This window comes from Pteropus vampyrus, unplaced genomic scaffold, assembly GCF_000151845.1.
Source record: "Pteropus vampyrus isolate Shadow unplaced genomic scaffold, Pvam_2.0 Scaffold58, whole genome shotgun sequence".
In the NCBI taxonomy this organism is placed as follows: Eukaryota; Metazoa; Chordata; class Mammalia; order Chiroptera; family Pteropodidae; genus Pteropus; species Pteropus vampyrus.
The window spans coordinates 935,699-955,219 of record NW_011888839.1 but is presented as its reverse complement, the minus strand read 5'-3'; the positions used below and the strand labels follow the sequence as shown (position 1 = coordinate 955,219).

General features: G+C 41.8%; 1 protein-coding gene across 3 annotated transcripts; it reads left to right on the top strand.

The window, feature by feature from the left end:
• Nucleotides 1–1,241: 1,241 nt before the first annotated feature.
• On the top strand, nt 1,242–14,964 carry CUNH6orf203 (chromosome unknown C6orf203 homolog). Of its 3 annotated transcripts, none has more exons than XM_011360695.2 (4): nt 1,242–1,602; nt 8,162–8,643; nt 10,533–10,605; nt 14,444–14,964. In XM_011360695.2, the coding sequence occupies exons 2-4, from the start codon at nt 8,174–8,176 to the stop codon at nt 14,621–14,623; spliced, it is 723 nt and encodes a 240-aa protein (XP_011358997.1). In that variant the 5' UTR covers nt 1,242–1,602; nt 8,162–8,173; the 3' UTR covers nt 14,624–14,964. The 3 variants fall into 3 exon arrangements, with proteins under 3 accessions (XP_011358997.1, XP_011358998.1, XP_011358999.1); XM_011360696.2 differs by having other exon boundaries at nt 1,249–1,299; XM_011360697.2 differs by lacking the exon at nt 1,242–1,602 and adding an exon at nt 1,788–1,817.
• Nucleotides 14,965–19,521: the final 4,557 nt, after the last annotated feature.

The following is a 19,521-nucleotide window of genomic DNA, read 5'->3' as shown; positions in this document are numbered from 1 at the left end:
AAGAATGCAGAACTGATTCTTTTCAAGAATGTACTTTTTACTATAAGAACTCTCTACTTTTCTTTCTTCTTCAGAACACTCTGGGTATGGCCTAGCTGTATTTCCAGTTTGCAAATCCTAAGACCTTTGAATAAATTTTTATCATTTATTTTCAGGCAAAAGCTTCTGATTCACTTATTCTCATTGATAATACACACACACACACACACACACACACACACACAGAGAACTTGTTAATCTCTCAGCAGTTTTTTATACTAATTATCATTCTTAAGTTAAAAATTAACTTAAGGGCCAGCGACTAAGTTGATTCTATGTGATCCAATATCACTGTATTCTTTTATCTCCTTCCATAATCATATGACAATTTCATCATTTTATAATAATACCGATTAACCGGTTAATGAAAGATTTCACAAGATAGCTGTAAACTTTTGCAAATGATTTAAACTAGTAAATGCAACTGTGTATCGCCTATATAGAATGACAACAGTATAAACTGAATTAATATAAAATTTGAAATTGTATTACTTCAGCACTTGAAAATATTTGTAATTGCTTTTTCTTATTGCACAAATGCAGTGAAGTAGCCATTCTATGAGGCAATGAGGAAGCAGTAAAATCAAAGTGTGTAGGACAGGACAGGAAAGGGAGGATGTTCTGAAAACAAGGGGGAAAATGACTGTTTCTAATTGAACAGAAGATGTATCCCCAGGAACAGGTATCACCAAACATGAAACTTCGTGAAATAGGTTCTCCCTTGGAAGTTTTTCAATTTCCGGTTCATCTTTTTACATTTTTTGTTTTATGCCATCTAATCACTACTGCCTGACCAGTAAGCTAGACAATTATAACTGAGTTGCTATTTTTATCACTTTATTCTTGAAAAGATGTTCTGAAATTTCCCTTCTACTGTCATTAAATCCCAGCACGTGTGTACATTTTTCTAGAAACAACGTCTGTAACTCTCAAAGATGTTCAAAAGGGTTGGTGGCCCCAAAGAATCCAAGACCCACTGCAGTAACATGAGCTCTCTTCAGCCACGTGGAACCAGGCTGCGTTGGCTTCCGCTCAGAGGCTGAGGTGTCCCATGCCCAGCCCTCCCCGCACAGTCCTCCGAGGCTCGACTTCCAGCAGGGGTCGCTGCGTCGCTGCCGCCACGCGCGTGCGCCCGGCCCGGCCCGCTCTCGCCGCGCCGGCGCCGACGGAAAAGGCGGGACATGAGTAGGGCGGGGCCTGGAGGCCGGAGGTCAGCGCGGCTGCTGGGAGGGAGGGGGGAAGAGCGGCACTGACGTACAGGTAACTGTGCCCCTACCGGGCGTGCCGCGCCCCGGACTCGTGCCCCCTCTCTATTGCTTCACCGCGCGCACTTAAGCGATAGGGGCGTGGCAAGCGCCTCTGCCCCTCCTGAGCCTCTGCCAGGCCTCCGCGTGAGTTCTCCGCGCCCTGCCCTGGCAAGGCCAGTCTCCGGACGTCTCCAGTACCCGGGGACTGTCGGGGCCTGGAGAACGTGGCCGGCTGAGGCTGTCCGCCCCTGAGCCCGGCACCTGGGAGCTCGAGGACGCAGGTGTCCAGTTTCCCTTGACCTTGAGGACCGGGAAGGTGCGCACCCCGCAGGGGTGGGGAGGGAGCGAGGGGAACCCGACCCCGTCTCAGCACTCACTCCGCCCCTGAGGTCACCAAGAGAAGGGAGGATTTTTATAGTTGCAGTAGACCTGCAGTTGCTTAGATCAGATTCTCCTTATGGAGCAGTGAACAGGTTCAGGAACGTGGACTGATTTCCGCAGGTCACGGACAGCGTTGCCTTACAGCCTTCGGTTAGTTCACAGATTTTATATCTCTTCTGAAGATCTTACCCGAAACCGCCGTCAGGCTTCCTGCAGCAGTCATCCTACCGCTCAAGTCCACATTGTCGCCAAGGAACTTCTAAAATGCACACCTAGAGGGTCGCTTTCCTACTTGAGATCTTTCTGTGACTCCCATGCCCTCTGGGTGAAGTCCAAACTTTAATATGCAAGGCCCTTGGAAATCAAGCTTCTTGCTCATCAGTCCAACCCCGTCTTTGTTTTTTCTGGGTCATTCTAATGCTCCAGTTCTGATCTTTAATTCTATGGTAATTAAGCACTTACCATGTTCTGGGCACTATTCTGGGCACTTGGATTCAGCAGAGGAAAAAAATACAGGTGAAGGTCCCTACCCTAGCGGAGTTTATGTTCTAGTAGGGAAGACAGACCAAAAAAAAAAAAAAAAAAAGAACCCATTAGTAAATTATATGATAGCAAATAATAAATGCTATATAGGTCAGCGGTCCCCAGCCTTTGGCACTAGGGACCGCTGCCCCTATGAGAAGCTAATGCCTTATAATTTGCGATGGAGCTAAGGCAGCGATGCTGGTGATGCTAGCTCTGGGTACCGGCTGCAAATACAGTTGAAGCTTTCCTCACTCACCTGTCCGCTGCTCACCTCCTGCTGTGCGGCCCAGGGTCCTATCCTAGCTGGCCACGGACCAGTCCCTGCCCTCAGCCCAGGAGTTGGGGACCCCTGCTGTAGGGGAAGAAAGTAAAGCAGAGTAAGGGGATATTGGGAGGACAAGATGCCTATTAAATAGAGTTGGAATGAGTAGATCTCTGAAGTGAAGATGAATTACCTGTGCCGATATTTGGGGTAAGAGCGTTCTAGGTGCAGCTGATACACAAGACTCTACCCAGAAATGTGCCTGCTGTGTATGAGGAAGGCCATCAAGGAAGGAGCTGAGTGAGCGCTCAGAGGGTTAGAGAGGCAGGAGATGAGGTCAGAGAGGAAGTAGAGGGGTCGGACCACAGAGAGCCTATAGGCCACGGTAGGGATTTCGCATTTCTCAGTGCTTTTGTAGGGTTTTGAGGAAAGGAGCAACATGGTATAAATTACTTTTTACAAGAATCACTCTGACCATTCTATGGAGAGCCCTCTAACAGAGCCTTCATAGTAACCCTGGTGGTAGACGATGGTGGCCTGAATCTAGTAACAGTGGAAGTGGTGGGATACTGGACATGCTTTGAAGATAAGCCAACATGATTTTCTGACATAATGCATATGGGTAATGAGGGAAAGGGCAGAGTCAAGAATGACTGGAAGCTTTTGTTCTCAACAACTAGAAGGGTAGAGTTACCATCAACTGAGGTGGAGAAGGCTGCAGATAAAACAGGTTTGGGACCGGGGATATACCAGAAGTTTGTTTTTGGACCAGTTTTTGAGGTTCCTGTTATGTACTCAAATGGAGATATCTAATAGGCAGTTGGATATTGCGTTGGGTCCTCAAGGCCACTCTCAGGTTCATTGATTCACTAGGAAGACTCAACAGTACTCAGCTATGGGTTACGGCTATGATCTAATACAGCAAAAGGATACGAAGCACCATCAGCAGGGGAGTAGATGCATGGGACAAAGTCTGGAGGAAATCATGAGCAGTCTTCCAAACCAAGAGTCCTCTTCTGCCAGTGGAATTACACAGGACATGCTTAATTTCTCCAACAAATTGTGACGCATATGTGCAATGCCTATCAGGAAAGCTCATTAGAAACTCGGGGCCCAGGGTTTTTACTGGGATTTAGTCACATAGGCCCCCTCTACCGAATTTGTACCAAAATTCCGTACTCTCAAAAGGAAAGCAGGTGTTCAGCATAAATGAAATTGTACAGACAGTTTAGGCACAGTGAGCCACTCTTATCAGTTTTAGGAATGGTGAGAACCATGAAATCCAAGTTTCCAGACACCAGCCAAGGGCCATCTTGCAAGTAGGCCTTTCTAAGAATAACAGTCTAGGGCCTGCTATATGAAGCCTTTTCTGCACAGATACATAAGTCTGAAATTTGGAAGAAAGGTCTGGAATGGAGATATAGATTAGGGAGTAGTTGGCATACCGATTGTATTTAAAGCCATAAAAATGTACATTGTTTTGATATGCTTTTGTCAAAACTGAAAGATTGAGCTGGATGAAACGAATGTAGAAGAGAAGAGGATCAGAGTCTGAGCTGGTGTCCTCTAACATTAAGATGTCAGGGAGAAGAGAAGGAAGCCGCAAAGGAGTCTCGAGAAGCAGCAGTGGATGCTGTAGGTAAACCAAGAGTGAGGTGTTCTGGAAGCCAAGTGGGAAGAGGACAGTGATTAGCTGTTTCAAATGCTGCTGAGAAGTCAAATAAGATGGAGACTAATGAGTGACCTTTTGGATTTAGAAACAGAGGCAGTGAGTGTATAGACAATTCTTAAGGAATTTTGTTGGAAAGAGGAGCAAGAAAGGTGGAGGCTGGGGTTAAGAGAAGGTTTTTTGGTTGGTTGGCTTTCGAATGAGAAGTAACAGCATGCTAATGGAAATGGTTCATTAGAAAGCAAAAAGTTAACTGTTGTAACTTGCTGTTACCCCAAAGCTCAGTTGCAGACCACCTTTGCCATCAGAACTCACCTCAAGCATCCCTGCTCTGGGCTCCAGGTTATGCAGGATCCAGCCTCCACTGGACCTCACTTTCACTTACATTCTCTGACAGCCAGTTTACTTGCCCACATCCCACCTAAATGGCAGTTCTTTGAGGACAAGGACTGTGTTTTATACCTAGACCTAGCTGGCCACTTGGCATATGCAGGCAAATGAGTGAAAGTGAAGGTGGATATAGTAATAGGTAGGATGCTCATTCATTGAAAATGAATCTGCAAGTATTCACTGGTTTTTTGTATCTGCTGAGCAGATTGGGGATGGGAGTAAGGATCAGGGCACAATTCCTGCCTTGTCACTAGCCATAGAGTTTGAAAGGTAAGAATAGTATAGAAGATACACAGCACTGGTACAACATGAGTTTGGAAAGGGGCATGGTGAATGTAGGCAAGGAAGGGTAGAGGAGCGTGGTGGCTCTTGTGTGGGCCTGGAAGAGGGGAGGCCGTGCTAAAAGGACAGAAACTTTTTTTCAGTAGTAGAATCTTTTTTTCAAATGAAATATAAGGAACCCCAGTATTCACCAACACTGCTACTCTGGTTGAAGAGGGGTTGGGGCCTGGTTAGCCCTCTCGTCTGGCACTCCCACTCCTCTGCCCAGTTTCAAAGCTCTGAGGCAGGACCTAGGTTCTCAGACCCCACCCCTGTGGCCCTCGCTATCCACTGCTAACATCTACAAATGGTCATCTCTAGCAAAAATTAGTGTGTTTTCTCAATTTTATCTTCGTAAGTTTTATCTAAACTTCCAGCATTTACTAATGTTTGCTTGTTGGAGATTGAAGCAGATCAGAAAGAGAGGGAGTAGCTAATATATACAGAGGTAATGCTTGGCTTGACCTTTTGGTTATGTTTATTATAATTACATGTAAATGTAATTTTAAACAGTTATTTCGTGCTAGTAAATGTTTCCTAGTGTAGGTAAATGTAACTATTTGTGATGTATGCAGAGAGTAGTGTCATATCCAGGCATTTCTCACAGGAGACAATAGGATGGTAAAAAGGCAGGACTTTGGGGTAGAGGGTGTTGGGATATGTGGGAGTCCAATCACTGACATTGAGACAGGACTTCTCTCCACCAGATATCTCTTAGGAGTTCTTCTAAATAGGAGTGACACTTCCTCCACTCCTCTACTCCTGAAACTCTCCACTCTGGTATTTCAATTGATGTGGCAGAAAGAGCAATAGACTTGGAGTCAGAAGAATGGTGGGCAGTTTAGCATGGTGTTAAGGAGCCTTGACTTAGGAGCCAGGGAGCCTAGGTTTCAATCCACTTAGTATCTATGTGACCCTGTAACTGAGATGGTCTTGTCAAAAGGAATAAATGAGTTAATATGTAGACCAGTGTCTACATACCAGACCCATAGTAATCAATGAGTGTTAAGAAGACTTGGCATTGGAATCCTGGCTGGATCACTTACTAGCTGTATGACTTAGCAACTTGTTAGAGTCTCATTTGTACTTATCTGTAAAAGGAGGGACCTGCACAGAGTTATCCTTTAGAGGCTGTCCTTATCATCTCTGCAGACACACACGGCTCCAGGAGTATTGTTAATTAGGGTGGAACATGCAGCCAGGTCCTGAGCTCCAAGGCATACATATGGTCTTTGGCATTATACCAGATAGCAAAAATAATTCGCTGAAGTCAGACCAGTGTTTTTAAACTTTTTTTATTGTGATCCACAGTAAATACATTTTACATGATGACCCGCTGTGTGTGTCTACATTCATATGTATGTATGTAATTGTAACAAAAGTTCCATGAAGCAGTATTTACTCTTACTACATGTGATGTACTATAATATTTTTTATATTCTTCAGTTCTAGTTCTTAAAAAGTAAAAATTTTAATAATGCCTCATGACTCGTAGTTTGAAAAACACTGACCTAAAAATAGGTAAATCATCATTATTGCTGGTCTTGATCTACTTCATTACATGAGCATCTTATATAAACTGTTCTGATCTAGGCCCAATAGCAGATGGTGATTTCAGCCATGGCTCTCTTGGCCCGTAACTCTGACGTTACCTGGATAAATTCTAGTGCATCTAGAACTTTGGCCTACCACAGAATTCTTGAAGCTGATGATAGAGAGCTGCGGCCACCTATGGTTAACTTTCTTGTGTGTTATGGGTAGGTGGGGAGGTATGAGAGGCTCTGCTTTTGAGTGAATTATTTTTCTTAAAATTTTACACTGAAGAATAGATGCCAAAAATGTTAACAGTGGTTATCAGAGTGGATTATGAGTGATTTAAATTTTCTTCATATTTTTACAAATTTCCTACGATGAAAATATATTTATGTATAATCATTGAAATCTCCTTTCTCTTAAAAAATTATATTACTACTAAAAAAATCCTTGGTGAAATAAAAGATAAAAAAATACCTTTACTTGGCAAAATAAAAAGTAGTCCACCATTAGGTAACTTTAAAAAAGTTTCTTTTGATTATAATGATCCATGGGAATGACTGAAACTGTTTTCTCCTTTATCCCTGCTTATATAAAATTTAAAGTTCTTTCTATGAATGATGATGATTCTGTATTATATTAGACTATACAAATAATATTTCTCTTTAAGGTACTTGAAGTAGTTTCTATTCACCATTTTAGAGTACTCTATGGATTTCATAGCATTTAAAAATTATTTCAAATTACAGTTATGTTGAAAACAGTCCTTAAATTGAGCCTGCTTTATTTCTCATTTAAGACTCACAGTGGGGTCCTAAGAGCAATGAGATACAGAATTAAGCCTGTGTAGACTGCCTTATTCATGCCAACAAAAATATGGTCCAAAATGTTAACAAATACAACTTGGAAGTAGTTAGCTATGTGCTATCGAGAGGGCTTACAGGTATTTGCTGTTAGCTTTATGATGAATGGAAAATAAGTAGGAAAAATCATGCAAATAGTTATCAAATCAGCCTGAAAATATAGCCTTGGCACAAAGGAAAGCCTTTTCACATTACTAAATCATGGTCTTAAAATCAACTTGATGTACTTGGGAAGGTCTGCCATCATCATAAGATGGGTTCTGCTGCCTTTGAGGTAATGTAGGAATTCATTGCTCTTTGGCATGTCAGCACCTCAGTACAATTACCCAGTTTGTGGGTCTCTAGGCCCTTTCCTTTTCTGCTAGCTAGCCAGTGCCTCTGTTAAACAGTGGGGAGAAGATGTAAAAGGGGGTAAAACGCATATCTGTCCAATTTGTTCATTTCTAGCTCTGATTTGCTGGGGTTGGAGGCTGAAATAAAGTTGAGAGATTGACTCTGGGTTTTGAGGTCTTCCTTCATTGGCAAAATCAATATTGTAGAGAGATAACATGTCAGTAAATAGTCTTTCTCTCCATGAGATTTTTTTTTTAAAAAAAACAAATCCTTGCAAAGTATTTTTAGTATATTTCAGTGGCAGTCAGTATCCAAGCTAATTTGGGGGTTAGAAAGAGGAGAACCAGTGTTTTCACACATATTAGTATATAGTTCTACCCTTATGACCACCCTATGAGGTAAGCATGTTAATTACAGCCTGAAGTTCACTATGGTACAGTGCATGGCCCTTGGTACATGCAGAATGCAGACCAATATGGCCTTTTGTAGGGGAGCTTAAGTACATTAGTAGGTATAAAGTATTCATGGTGTGTATGGTTTATGTTGTAAGAATGTCAGGACGCTGCACTTGTGAAATAAAACAATTATTGTGTTTCAGGTTATATGCACCATGGCTATGACTAGTGTCAGATTGCTCTCCAGTGTTTTACGAAAGCCGGATACCTGGATTGGACTCTGGGGAGTGCTACGAGGGACACCTTCACGCAAACTCTGTGCTTCCTGGAATCGATACTTACATTTTTCTAGTACCAAGTTAAATGCATCAAATTATAAAACTCTATTCCATAACATTTTCTCACTGAGACTCCCAGGGCTTTTAATATCTCCAGAATATATTTTTCCCTTTTCTGTAAGACTCAAAAGTAATATTAGCTCTAAAAAATCCACTAAAAAGACTCCGCAGAAAGTCAAAGATGAAGAGGACTCTGATGAAGAGAGTGATCACAATGAGATGAGTGAGCAGGAAGAGGAGCTCGAGGATGACCCTAATGTAGTCAAAGACTATAAAGACCTGGAAAAAGTAGTGCAGTCTTTTCGGTATGATGTTATCCTGAAGACTGGCCTAGATGTTGGAAGAAAGTAAGTACAGTGTGCATTTTATTACAAAATCACATGTCTTCTTATTCATCATTTAATTTAGTATTGTCAGTCACTCGGCCCATATTATGGTGAAGAGTAACCATAATATCTATATCCATAGATATCCATAACCATAGATATGAAAGGGTCTTATACAAAACCTGTTTCAATTATTTCATTCTGTAGACAAGAAAACTGATTCCCAGAGAAGTCAAGTGACTGCCTGCATGCAGTCTGCACACAATGATTGCTAAAGGAATGAATGAACGATGAGGGTAACTAGTCTTATATAATTAGTCTAGCAGAGAGAGAATGAGAATATTAAAGAAATCTTGAACCTTATGGGCCATATTGTCTTGATTCTAAAACTCAAAAGTAAGACTGTAAGATAAACTATTGATCTAATAATAGCTTTGAGGGAAAAAGGAATCACCATGTTAGATGTGTGTGGCAAACATAAAACACACCGGGTTTCACAAATGCCACAGTGTGAAAAGATACCTCTTAGAATCAATGGAAGCAATATAACAGGATGGCTGAGAATGTAGGCTCTGCAGCCACACTACTGGGGTTTCAGTCTTGGTATGACCTTGGGCAAGTTACTTAAATTCTCTGGGCTTCAGTTTCCTTATCTGTTAAATGGGGATAATAGAACCTACTCTAGAAGGTAGTTGGTAAGATTAAATGAGTATTTCTCCATGTATCTAAAGCATTTATAGCAGTGCCTAGCACATAGTAGGTACTCATCATATGTTATGATGATGAAAATACTATGTGTGTTCATATATAGTACATAGAGATATTAAGTGTAACTTTCAAGATTTCTTTAATATTCTCATTCTCTCTCTGCTAGACTAATTATATGAAAGGGTCTTATATAAAACCTGTTTCAATTATTTCATTCTGTAGACAAGAAAACTGATTCCCAAAGAAGTCAAGTGACTGCCTGCATGCAGTCTGCACACAATTAGTGACCCTCATTGTTCATTCATTCCTTTAGCAATCATTGTGTGCATACTGCATGCAAGGTAAGAATTATGGTATGAATGATAAATTCAGAAAGATTTTCTTGTGTAACTTGTACTTTATGACCTAATTTAATGACATAGTTTAATTTTTTAATCTTTGAAGCTTAAAGACTCATAAAGGTGACTCTGAGCCCACAGGCACCCTGATTAGATTTGTTAAATGTCTTCTAAAATCTAGCAAACTCGTAAAGGGGCCTCTTCCTCTCCCAGAGTAGTAGCTGCTGCTGCTGTTACTAAGCAGACCCCAGATGTCAGTCACCTGGAGTCAGAGCCTCAAGAGGAAAGGGCACTGATTTTTGTCCACATCTTCCCCTGGTCTAGTTGCCCCAGTGATTAAATTCAGAGAGATCAGCAGCCTTTGGATTGGAGTTTCTCCAACCTCGGTGCAGACTAGTAGAGGATTTCTTAATGGCCTAACCATATGTGTGGTGCCTGGCTTTTCTCTCAGAGCAGGTATATGAGGGGAAAGGAGTGCCCACCCCCCAGTCTGTCGTGAATCACAGGAGCTACCACCTAGCAGACAGTTGCTGCACAAGGAGACAAGTGAAGGTCCCTGGGCCCTGTCCTGAATGGGCAGATGCACATCCTGAGCCTTCTGGAAAAGCCCTATCAGAGGACTGATTACCTGCCAGATAGTACCAGCAAATATTTGCAGCAGGTCAGCATCTATTCAGGTCTCCTTCTTTTAGATATATATGGAAGCAATTGACTATCACTTTCCTAGCACCCAGAATGGAGTTTTTATTTGGAGGTTGGTCACTGTCAGAGTAAGTTCTAATGGCAGATGTTTTTCTCACATTTGTATAATTGTTTTGAATATATTTCTTATTTTAAAGCACTTTGACTTTTTTTTCTTTAAAGCAAAGTGGAAGATGCGTTCTATAAAGGTGAACTCAGGCTGAATGGGGAAAAATTATGGAAGAAAAGCAGAACGGTGAGATATTAAGATATCCAGATATTTTCCCCCCAATTTCTCCTTGGGCTTCTTACTTGGGTTGTCCTTTTGTCTTTCTTACCCTCTCTGAGGTCTCCCTAGGGCCTGGTCACGCTAGTGAGAATTACCAGCCAGCTTCAGTCACACAAACCACTTGCTCTTTTGCCGCCATTATGACTTTGAAATGAAGCTTCCCCTTTTTAAAAAAATTTTAAGACAAGCTACTATCGGAACTGGAAATTAAATCTACTAATTAAACTTCCAAGTTATTAATGTTAGCCCCCATGAAGTAATAAAAATTAGGCTAAAAAATAAACATTTTATCCATGTAGAGATTTCTTTGGCCTACTGTTGCCTGAGCAAATGTGTGATTTTGTCAGTTCAGCAGTACACCCCTCCCCCCGACACCTGCTGGATACACTGTTCTGTGCGCAAGACAGCTATCAAAAAAGAGGTTCCATGTTTTCTGACAGTGCCATATCAATATGACTATTAAGAAAAGAAGTCACTTTTAAGCATTGTAAGAAAATGTATTTCCAGTATCCAGTGTTGTTACAGTGAATCATATATCTAAAAAGTATGTTAAATATATGTGGTTTTGTAAAAATAAATTACATAAATACATCTAGAATTAAAATATTAATATTTCTAGTATTTATTTTTGAGTAGGACATTATGGATATTTTCTTCATGCTTTTTATTTTCTGAATTTTTCATGAGTCTGTATCACTTTCATAATTGGAAAAAACAGTAATGATAGTAAAAGTTAATAAAACATAAAAGTGTTAGGACAGACACCCTTTGAAAAGTGTGGAAGACATAGACCTATGAGGCATTGGCAGACATAATCTCTTAGTGTCCAGAAAGCAAATGTTGCAGGGAAGTTAGACACAATTTTGGAGGTTGTTTTTATTTTAGCTTCTCTCATTTCAAAACACCCCTGGGATTGGAGGACCTGAGCTGTATCCTGTTGCTCTGGGACACGGGAGGGTGTGAGCCGTTGGCCATGGACCTGGGTGAGCACTGAGGTTTTCTTCAGAGTCTTTTCTCCTGGGATCAGACAGGTTCTTGCGGCTAAGGGGACAGGAGAGAGAACTCCCCAGTGCTTGTTTCAGCTGCCAAATCACAAGGCCCACGATCCCTCTGATGGCACCTGACCCGGCAGGTTCAGACGTCGGGTATCAGTCATTGTTCTGTGAGCTGCAGGAAATCGGGCACTCCAGGGACTTCTCGTCCCTTGATTGCTTTTTCATGGCTGTAGCCCAGCCCCCTTCTCTCCAGCTGCAGTGTTCAAAGGCAAGACCTGTTCTTGGTGCAAGATACCTTTGTGCCAGGGCCTCATTTACAAATACCACAAGTCTATTTTTCTCCCTCTGCTTTGAGATATTGTTAACTACAGCCTAATTGCTGCTGCTTCATTCTGCCTCGAGTGTTCTCTTGTTTCGGCTGCCTACCAGATTTCTCCTGAGGGTCAGCAAAGGAAAGGGCCAGTATTAACACTCAGCTGCCTTGTTACTAAGAGGCCTGGTAACCATAGTAACTGCAGCTAAGGGGAGATTTGAAATGTAGATATTTGGAACAGCCCCTAATCCCAGCCAGTTTTGCTTTGTGTCTGCTGTGCTGTCTCCTGGCATTAGGAAGGACAGCATCTTGCAGGAATAAAGAACCCCTCCCCTTCCATGGTCTGCTCTGTGGGGCCTGTGCCTGGCTGCTGGCCCTGAAGAGTCGTGCTTGTCTGATGCTGCAGCTCTAACACTGGCCGCCTACAGCTGAGCAAAGCTTTTCTGTGAGCTGCAAACCAGGTGGAGCCCAGAGTGTTGAAGGTGCTGGGTAACTGTGCACTGAACGGAGAGTGTGTGGAGCCCAGGTATGGAAATTGAATCCTACCTAAAGTCACCTCTCCCTGGGATTGGCTGGGTGGAGGAGAAACATTCCTTTCCTGTTCTCTGCCCTAGAAGCTGCTGAAGGGATCTGCTCTTCAGGTCCAGGTTAGCCTGCTCCTCTGTTAAGGAGCTGACATCACACATCTGTGAAAGGGAACACAAGAAGGATTACCTTTCCTCTGTCTTTTTTTTTATAAATTTTATATCATGTTCATATATTACTTATTAAAAATGAATTTTAATGAAACAAAGTTATACCAAAAAAGGTAAAGCAGGGTTCCTAAACCTTATATTTTTGGACATTGATTTTAAATATCCACACAGTTGAACCCATGTGGTCTTTTTTTTTTTTTTTTCATTGAACCCAGCAGAACTTTAGGAGGACGAACCCCCCTAGATGATGCCCAAGTCAGTCCATCCTTCAAACTCAGGGGGAGAAGCAGTCTTCGTGCCTAGCTATAGTGTGAGCCTTTCTGCTTCTCAGGAGAAAATGGTTTAAAATCGGCCCCTGCGAGTTTTACACCCAGCCACTCTGGGCTGCCTGGATGGACCAGAATGGTGTTGTGGCAAGCAGGTGTGCAGTCCCATGTTGTAGACTGAGTATTAGGCCTGCAGAGGCCCTGCATGAGTGGGAGAACAGATGTGGGCTTGCAGTGGTGAGGTACAGAAATTCCGAGAGTGTGAAGTTATGACTGCCTCAGAAAGCATTCACTGGAAAATAAAAGTCAGCATATGGCACCATGTTTCTTAAACAAGATCCCTCTAGTAGGCTTTTAAGTGGTCACATGTGCCCCCTTAGAGCCCATGGCCCACACATCCCTCTTCCCCTTGGAAGGGTAATGAGCAGTATGAGATGGCCCCTGGTCATCCCTGGCTTGTATTCTAGTAGAAGAAGCATATGGCATCTGGGTCAATTTAGCCTCTTCCTGAGTTACTGGGCAGATCCCCTGGGATCCTGAATTGCCAAGACCAGGTAGGTATTGGTTGTGGGCTGTCAGCTCCCTGGCAACTATGCCATGACTGCCGCAGGACAAGCCCTGCCCTAGCTCAACCCAAAGCTCCCATCTGGGCAAGAATGAGTTTGACCTCAGCCCTTTGAACCCACTGAATCGGCATCCAAAATTGACGTTTTTCTCAGCAACTTTCCATCTTTGTTAGTTGAGTCTTGTCTTTTTTTTTTTTTTTTTTGTATAGTTGGTATACAGTATTATATTAGTTTCAGGTATGTAATGATTCAACATTTTTATACCTTACAATGTGATCGCCCCACTAATTCTAGTAATCAACTCTCACCATGGAAACTTATCACAATATTATTGACTATACTTCACCTTTTCACCCATCCCCCGAATCCCCTTCCCTCGGGCAATGATCCCTTTGGTCTCTGTTTCCTGTCTCTGTTCTTGACGATGTGGCATCCCTGGGGCTAGCCAGGGCTAGAAAAGCAGTTTTTTACTTCCATTTCTCTAAGAGATACAGATGACCACTGTTCCACAGTGACTAATTTCCAACCCATTGCCTAGTGCCCAATTATGTAGCTCATCTAGATGAAATCAATGAAAAGTCTTACACTGGAAATTGTCTTCTCAGCACATGTAGTAATTACTGTGCCCCACTTTATCTTTTGCCGTGTTACCAAAATAAATGCCTCCATTCAGGTGTTTACTTAAATCATCCAATAGAGGTGAATATTTGAGCCACATCAGACAGAGATAGTTCACAAGCTGCCAGTTGTCTAGGTCTGAAGGAAGGACCCTGGCTGGTATTGAGCGCAGTGGGCTTTGAGGCACCTCTGAGTGAGGCCCTAGGGATAAGTGACTGTTACAAAGGAGTCAGGACCTTTTCTCACCTGCCCTTGGGTGATGATCACCTGGTGAAAACTCGAATCAGGGATGTTTGCATTGGCATGCATTTCCCAAGTTGTAATAAAGGCTCAGTTTTCTTTTAATTTTCAGGTGAAAGAGGGAGATACCTTGGATCTTTTAATTGGAGAAGATAAAGAAGCAGAAACAGAGACGGTGATGCGGATTCTCCTGAAAAAAGTCTTTGACGAGAAGACTGAAAGTGAAAAATACAGAGTGGTGTTACGGAGGTGGAAAAAGTTAAAATTGCCTAAAAAGAGTATGCTTAAATAAATGGACTGCTTTTTAGTGATAAAGCTACTTTCTAGTGGTAGGGGAAGGAGCTAGCTTAAAAAGCAGACATCTTCGTTAAAATAAAGTTCTCTTACCATTTGTGGAATCTGAGCCATTTTGTGGAAATCAAGATCCATATCTTGGAGATAGTACCATTGGCCGGAATTTCTCTCCTGGCCTTGATTTGTGCTTATTTTGACCTCATGAGCATGAGCGAGATGTGTGCTGAATGAACTAAGCCCAGAGAAGGTGTTAGTGACTGGCCTGCTGTTTCCACGTTAACTGCCTCAGGAGGTAGTGTAAAATAAACTGGCCTTATTAGTGTTTATATTTCACTTTTATACCTGTTGGCCAGCTGCCCTTGGTTCAGGCTTTTTAAGGCAAAGCTAAGCAAAGTCAAAGTCACACTTTATTGCCTTAGGGAAGAAGCATTAGGAGATCCCTTTCCCCACTGGCCTTTCTGAATTATCAGCATGTTGGCCTCAGTTCTTCAGTTTGTCTTCACAAGTGTGGATAAGTAAACTTCCAACTAATTCCAAATGGGCTAGTTAGGGCTCATTTAAAATCGATTGTTTAGGGTAGGGGTTGATAAACTAAGGCAGCCAGAGGTCTTTTGCATGACACTCAAGAATGGATTTTACATTTTTAAAGCGTTGTTTAAAAAAAGAAAGGAATATATGACAGACTCTGTGGCCCACAGAGCCTGAAATATTTACGATCTGGCCCTTTACAGAAAAAATGTGACTCATTTTAATTTTCAGGTGAAAGAAAATACACAGATTTTATCAATGAAGCAAATAAAGAATCAGAGACCAATTCTAATTCTCAAGGAAATTATAAAAAGGACAAAGCCTTAAAAAAAAAAAAGTAGTATTAGAAGGGACACACACAAATATACATCATCCAAGAAAAGGGCATCTGTATACATAAATTGGTTTGTACATTCCTAAGAGTTATTTCCTAGCATTGGAAGGATCAGCTCAAATAGACTTATTAGACTGTGTCATGCCAAAAAGACTGGCTGTTTCTGGCTCCTCTTATTTGCCTTCTAGGAATTCGTGAAAATTCAAGTTAACTGACAGTGAAGGGGTAATTCTGTAGCCCGAAGCAATGGGATGTTTGGGCCCACTTACCAGCTCAGATTTCAGAAGACTAAGGAAAATCAATTTTTATTTAAAAGCTTAAATAAGCTCTCAGGAAGAAATGATATGTACTATGCACTATAACAGGAAAGGTTTCTATTTTATCACTTATTAATTGGGCTTTACTGAGTCAACAGTAAAAATAATTACATTTAATTACAATATAAATTAGTTATGAATTGTAATTTAGGAGATTATATGAATTTTCCTACTTATTTCCTTCACCTCTGTCCCTTTCTTCCTCTCCCTCTTTCTCTTTTCTTTCCTCTTGTCTTCTCTCTCTCTCTTTCTTCTCTTCGGAAAATAATAGGAAGCCTGAGGAGTCTTGGATGGTAAGGGGCAGCATGATCTAGTAATGTCAGAAGTCCTGGTTTTTAGGCTCAGTCTTGCCCTAATGATTTGGATTACCTTGATCATAATTTGACCTTAACCTCTCTGAGCTTCAGCTTCCTTATGGAGATCAGGATACTAATTGCTTTACCTTGTCCTGTCTTTGGAAGTTAAAATGTGTTGTATGAGGCAAGATGAACTGATGGTAGCTAGAGAGCAGGAAGAGCTATTTGAAAGGCTTTTTGAAACAGTATTGGTAATTAGTACCTAACTTAGCTGCTTGGCAGGGTTTGACCCATTAGAGACTTCTCTGTTTTTTTAAAAAAAAAAAAATCAAACAAAACATCTGATGATGGAGAATCGTTTTGGTCCGAGCACATGGCAAAAACTGATCTTTCTCTAGTTTATCTACAGTGCAAGGGACTTGGAACATATTTATGAAACAGTAACAGAACAGTAGCAGAAACTAAAGCAATTCATAAAGATTTATAGCCCACTCATTACTCAGCTGAAATGACAGCTGCTTTGTAATGCCATCCTGGCAAGACTTCCTCATTGAAAATATGACCAACATGATGAAAAGATAAAGGTTTGGATGTTTCTAATGCAGTCGTTCTCAACCAGGGGTAATTTTGCCGCCCAGGGACATTTGGCAATGTCTGGAGATATTTTTAGTCCTTACAAGTAAGGGAGTCGTATGGGCATTGAGTGGGTAGAGACCCAGTAACACTGCTAAACATCCTACAGTGCACAGATAGCACCCACAACAAAGAATTATCTGACCCAAATGTTGAGGTTGAGACAGCCTACTATCATGGGATGACAAGGAATAACTTTTTTAATACTGCATGCACACAGGTTTTTCTATTAGGAAATGCCCTAGCACCGGTACCCACCTTCCAAGTTCTTCCAAGTTATTTTTTTCCCTCTCTTGTTCTCATGTATTTCTACAGATCCTCCTCCCTTATTTTAACCGACTATTCTAATGTGTTTAATGTGTATCTTTTTGTTTGTAGACATTCTTTTTGTATGCATTTTTGTAAACTGTTTTGCTGTTCTGTGCACATATATTTAAATTTCATAAATGGCATTACTATATATTTCATTTTGTATCTTTCTGCATTTAGATGGTTTTTAAGATCCATCCATGGCACTATCGGTACATCTAATCCATGGCTTCTCTGCTGCATAATAAATCTCAGTGTGCATCTTCCACATTTTGCCTATCCACTCTCCCAGTGACATTTTCCCAGACTCCACCAGCTCCCCTCACCACAGATAACATAGTGCTTGCTTACTCTCTGCAATGGCTGCACCAGGCTGCCCTCCCACTAACATACAAAGCTGCTGTAGACCCATAGCCTCACCTAGCCCTGGGCACAATCCAGCTTTCTGACTTTTGCCAGTCTAACATAGGTGTAAAGAGGTGTAGTTTCCTGTAACATACACACTTTATAAGTTCTCCTTTCCTACACATGCAAGCTCCCACTTCTGCCTTTTGGTAGCTGCTATTACCCAATATATTGCTTGGAATTTCTCTGAAGGCTCTGAAATCGGATACAGCCTTCTGAGACTGCCACTCTCCCGTTCCTCTCAAAGATGAGCTTGCTGGGCTTTGTAAAAGTTTTTTTGTTCGTCATTATTGGTTAACAGACCAGGTATATTAAAAACAGGATAGTGACAGTTTAAATTTTGCAAAGTCCTGCAGACATGGATCACTCGTCATGTACTTCAATTCCTTGGTAGAGGTGTCAGCTGCACCCAGTGGGCTTTCCATCCCGGGACTTTAAAGTTGGAGGGACCTCCCCCAAGGCAGACAAGTGAAGCCCCAACGACTGCAGTCAGGGTGGAAGAGCAAGTGTCTAAAATAGGCAATTTCTGTTTAGAGGTCTGGACTGGTGATACCCATTTCTAGAGCCCCACTCAGAGGGGTTAGATACTATTAGATACTTCCCCACAAAATGTGTGGAGAATTTTCTTTAGGATTGTAGGGTATATCCCTTAACCCTTGATTCTGAGACAGAAAAAAAAAAAAAAAATGAGGCTAAATTGATAGCCAACTCTGGATCTAAGCAACAGTATTAGTAATCTGAAGAGAAGGCACCCATCACTATGGGCCGAACATGCTGAAGTATATGCCTCCTCATAGCTGGCATCTGCCTATGCTGAGATTTAATCCCTTGTGTCAGAAATAGCAGAAACAACCCCAGAAAGACCAGAGCTATTGAGTTCTGCAGCCAGCATTCAGAGCATACTTAGCAACTGTGTCCGTCTGTGAGAAACGGGGGGAGTCAGGAAATATGCAGTCCTGCAGCTGTGCCTCAGGCGAGAGCCCCCCTGCTACCTCTGGGGTGGCTTTGGCTGTCTGCACTATGGGGAGGAGCCAAGGTTCTCAGTCTGCTTATACCTACGTGCATCTGGAAAATCAGTTTCAGGTAAGAGAGGTCAGGTTTTGTGCTGTTTACCAAATCAGAACCTTCTCTCCAAGCTCAGACTAACTGCCAACAAATAAGATTGAGACTTGTTAGAATCAATAGTGCCCAAGAGATAGCAAGTGTTACAAATGTTTCTGCTGAATTTCCTAGAGGCAGAGATGATGCCTATTGCATTCTTTGTTATATTTCCTATGGCACTGAAACGTTTCCTGAGTCAAACATTCTCACTTGGATGGACCCAGAAGCTCAGAGACCGTGGACAGTCAGCAAAACCCTAAGTTAAAGGGCAGGAGACCACTAGGTAGAGGAATTTAATACGCACAACTGCATAAGTAGCAGCATGGAAATCAATGGCACAAACTTTGGAGTCAGGTTGGCCATTACTAGAGGTGGTATGACCTTGACAAGTTATGTAACTTCTGGAAGCATCCTCTTCTGTAAAATGGGAGATAAAAATATCTACTCCACAGGGTTTCTGTGAGGGTTAAATAACACTTGTCAGGTCCCTAGCACATTCCCGACTCATTACAGGTGCTCACAAAATGGAAGCTCTTATGAAAAACAGAACTCTCTGTAATTTAGGGACCCACCATGATTTCTGAATACACAGCTGTCACTGCAGGAGCTTCTGGAAGGAGAGGCTGTGGCATTACATGTTTTAAACCGCTGTCAGGGATATAGTTCACCATCTGGATTACAAACTCTATTTAGAAGAACAAGGGAATTCTTACTCCTTATAATAAAATCAACAGACATGCTTAGCCATACAGAAATGTTCTGGCAAAAGCCATCACATTTGGCCAGTGCCCCTAATCCCTGATGCTGAAGCATATGTAAATCTGCCTCTTCCTACTGACCTAAAAGCTAAGATTTAATTCACCACTGGTAAGAAGTAGTTTTATTTGAACATAACAGGAAACCACTTATTTCAGCTCAGATGTTTCTAATAATCAGGAAAGCATTAAGCCTTCAGTTTCTGTATATACAGATA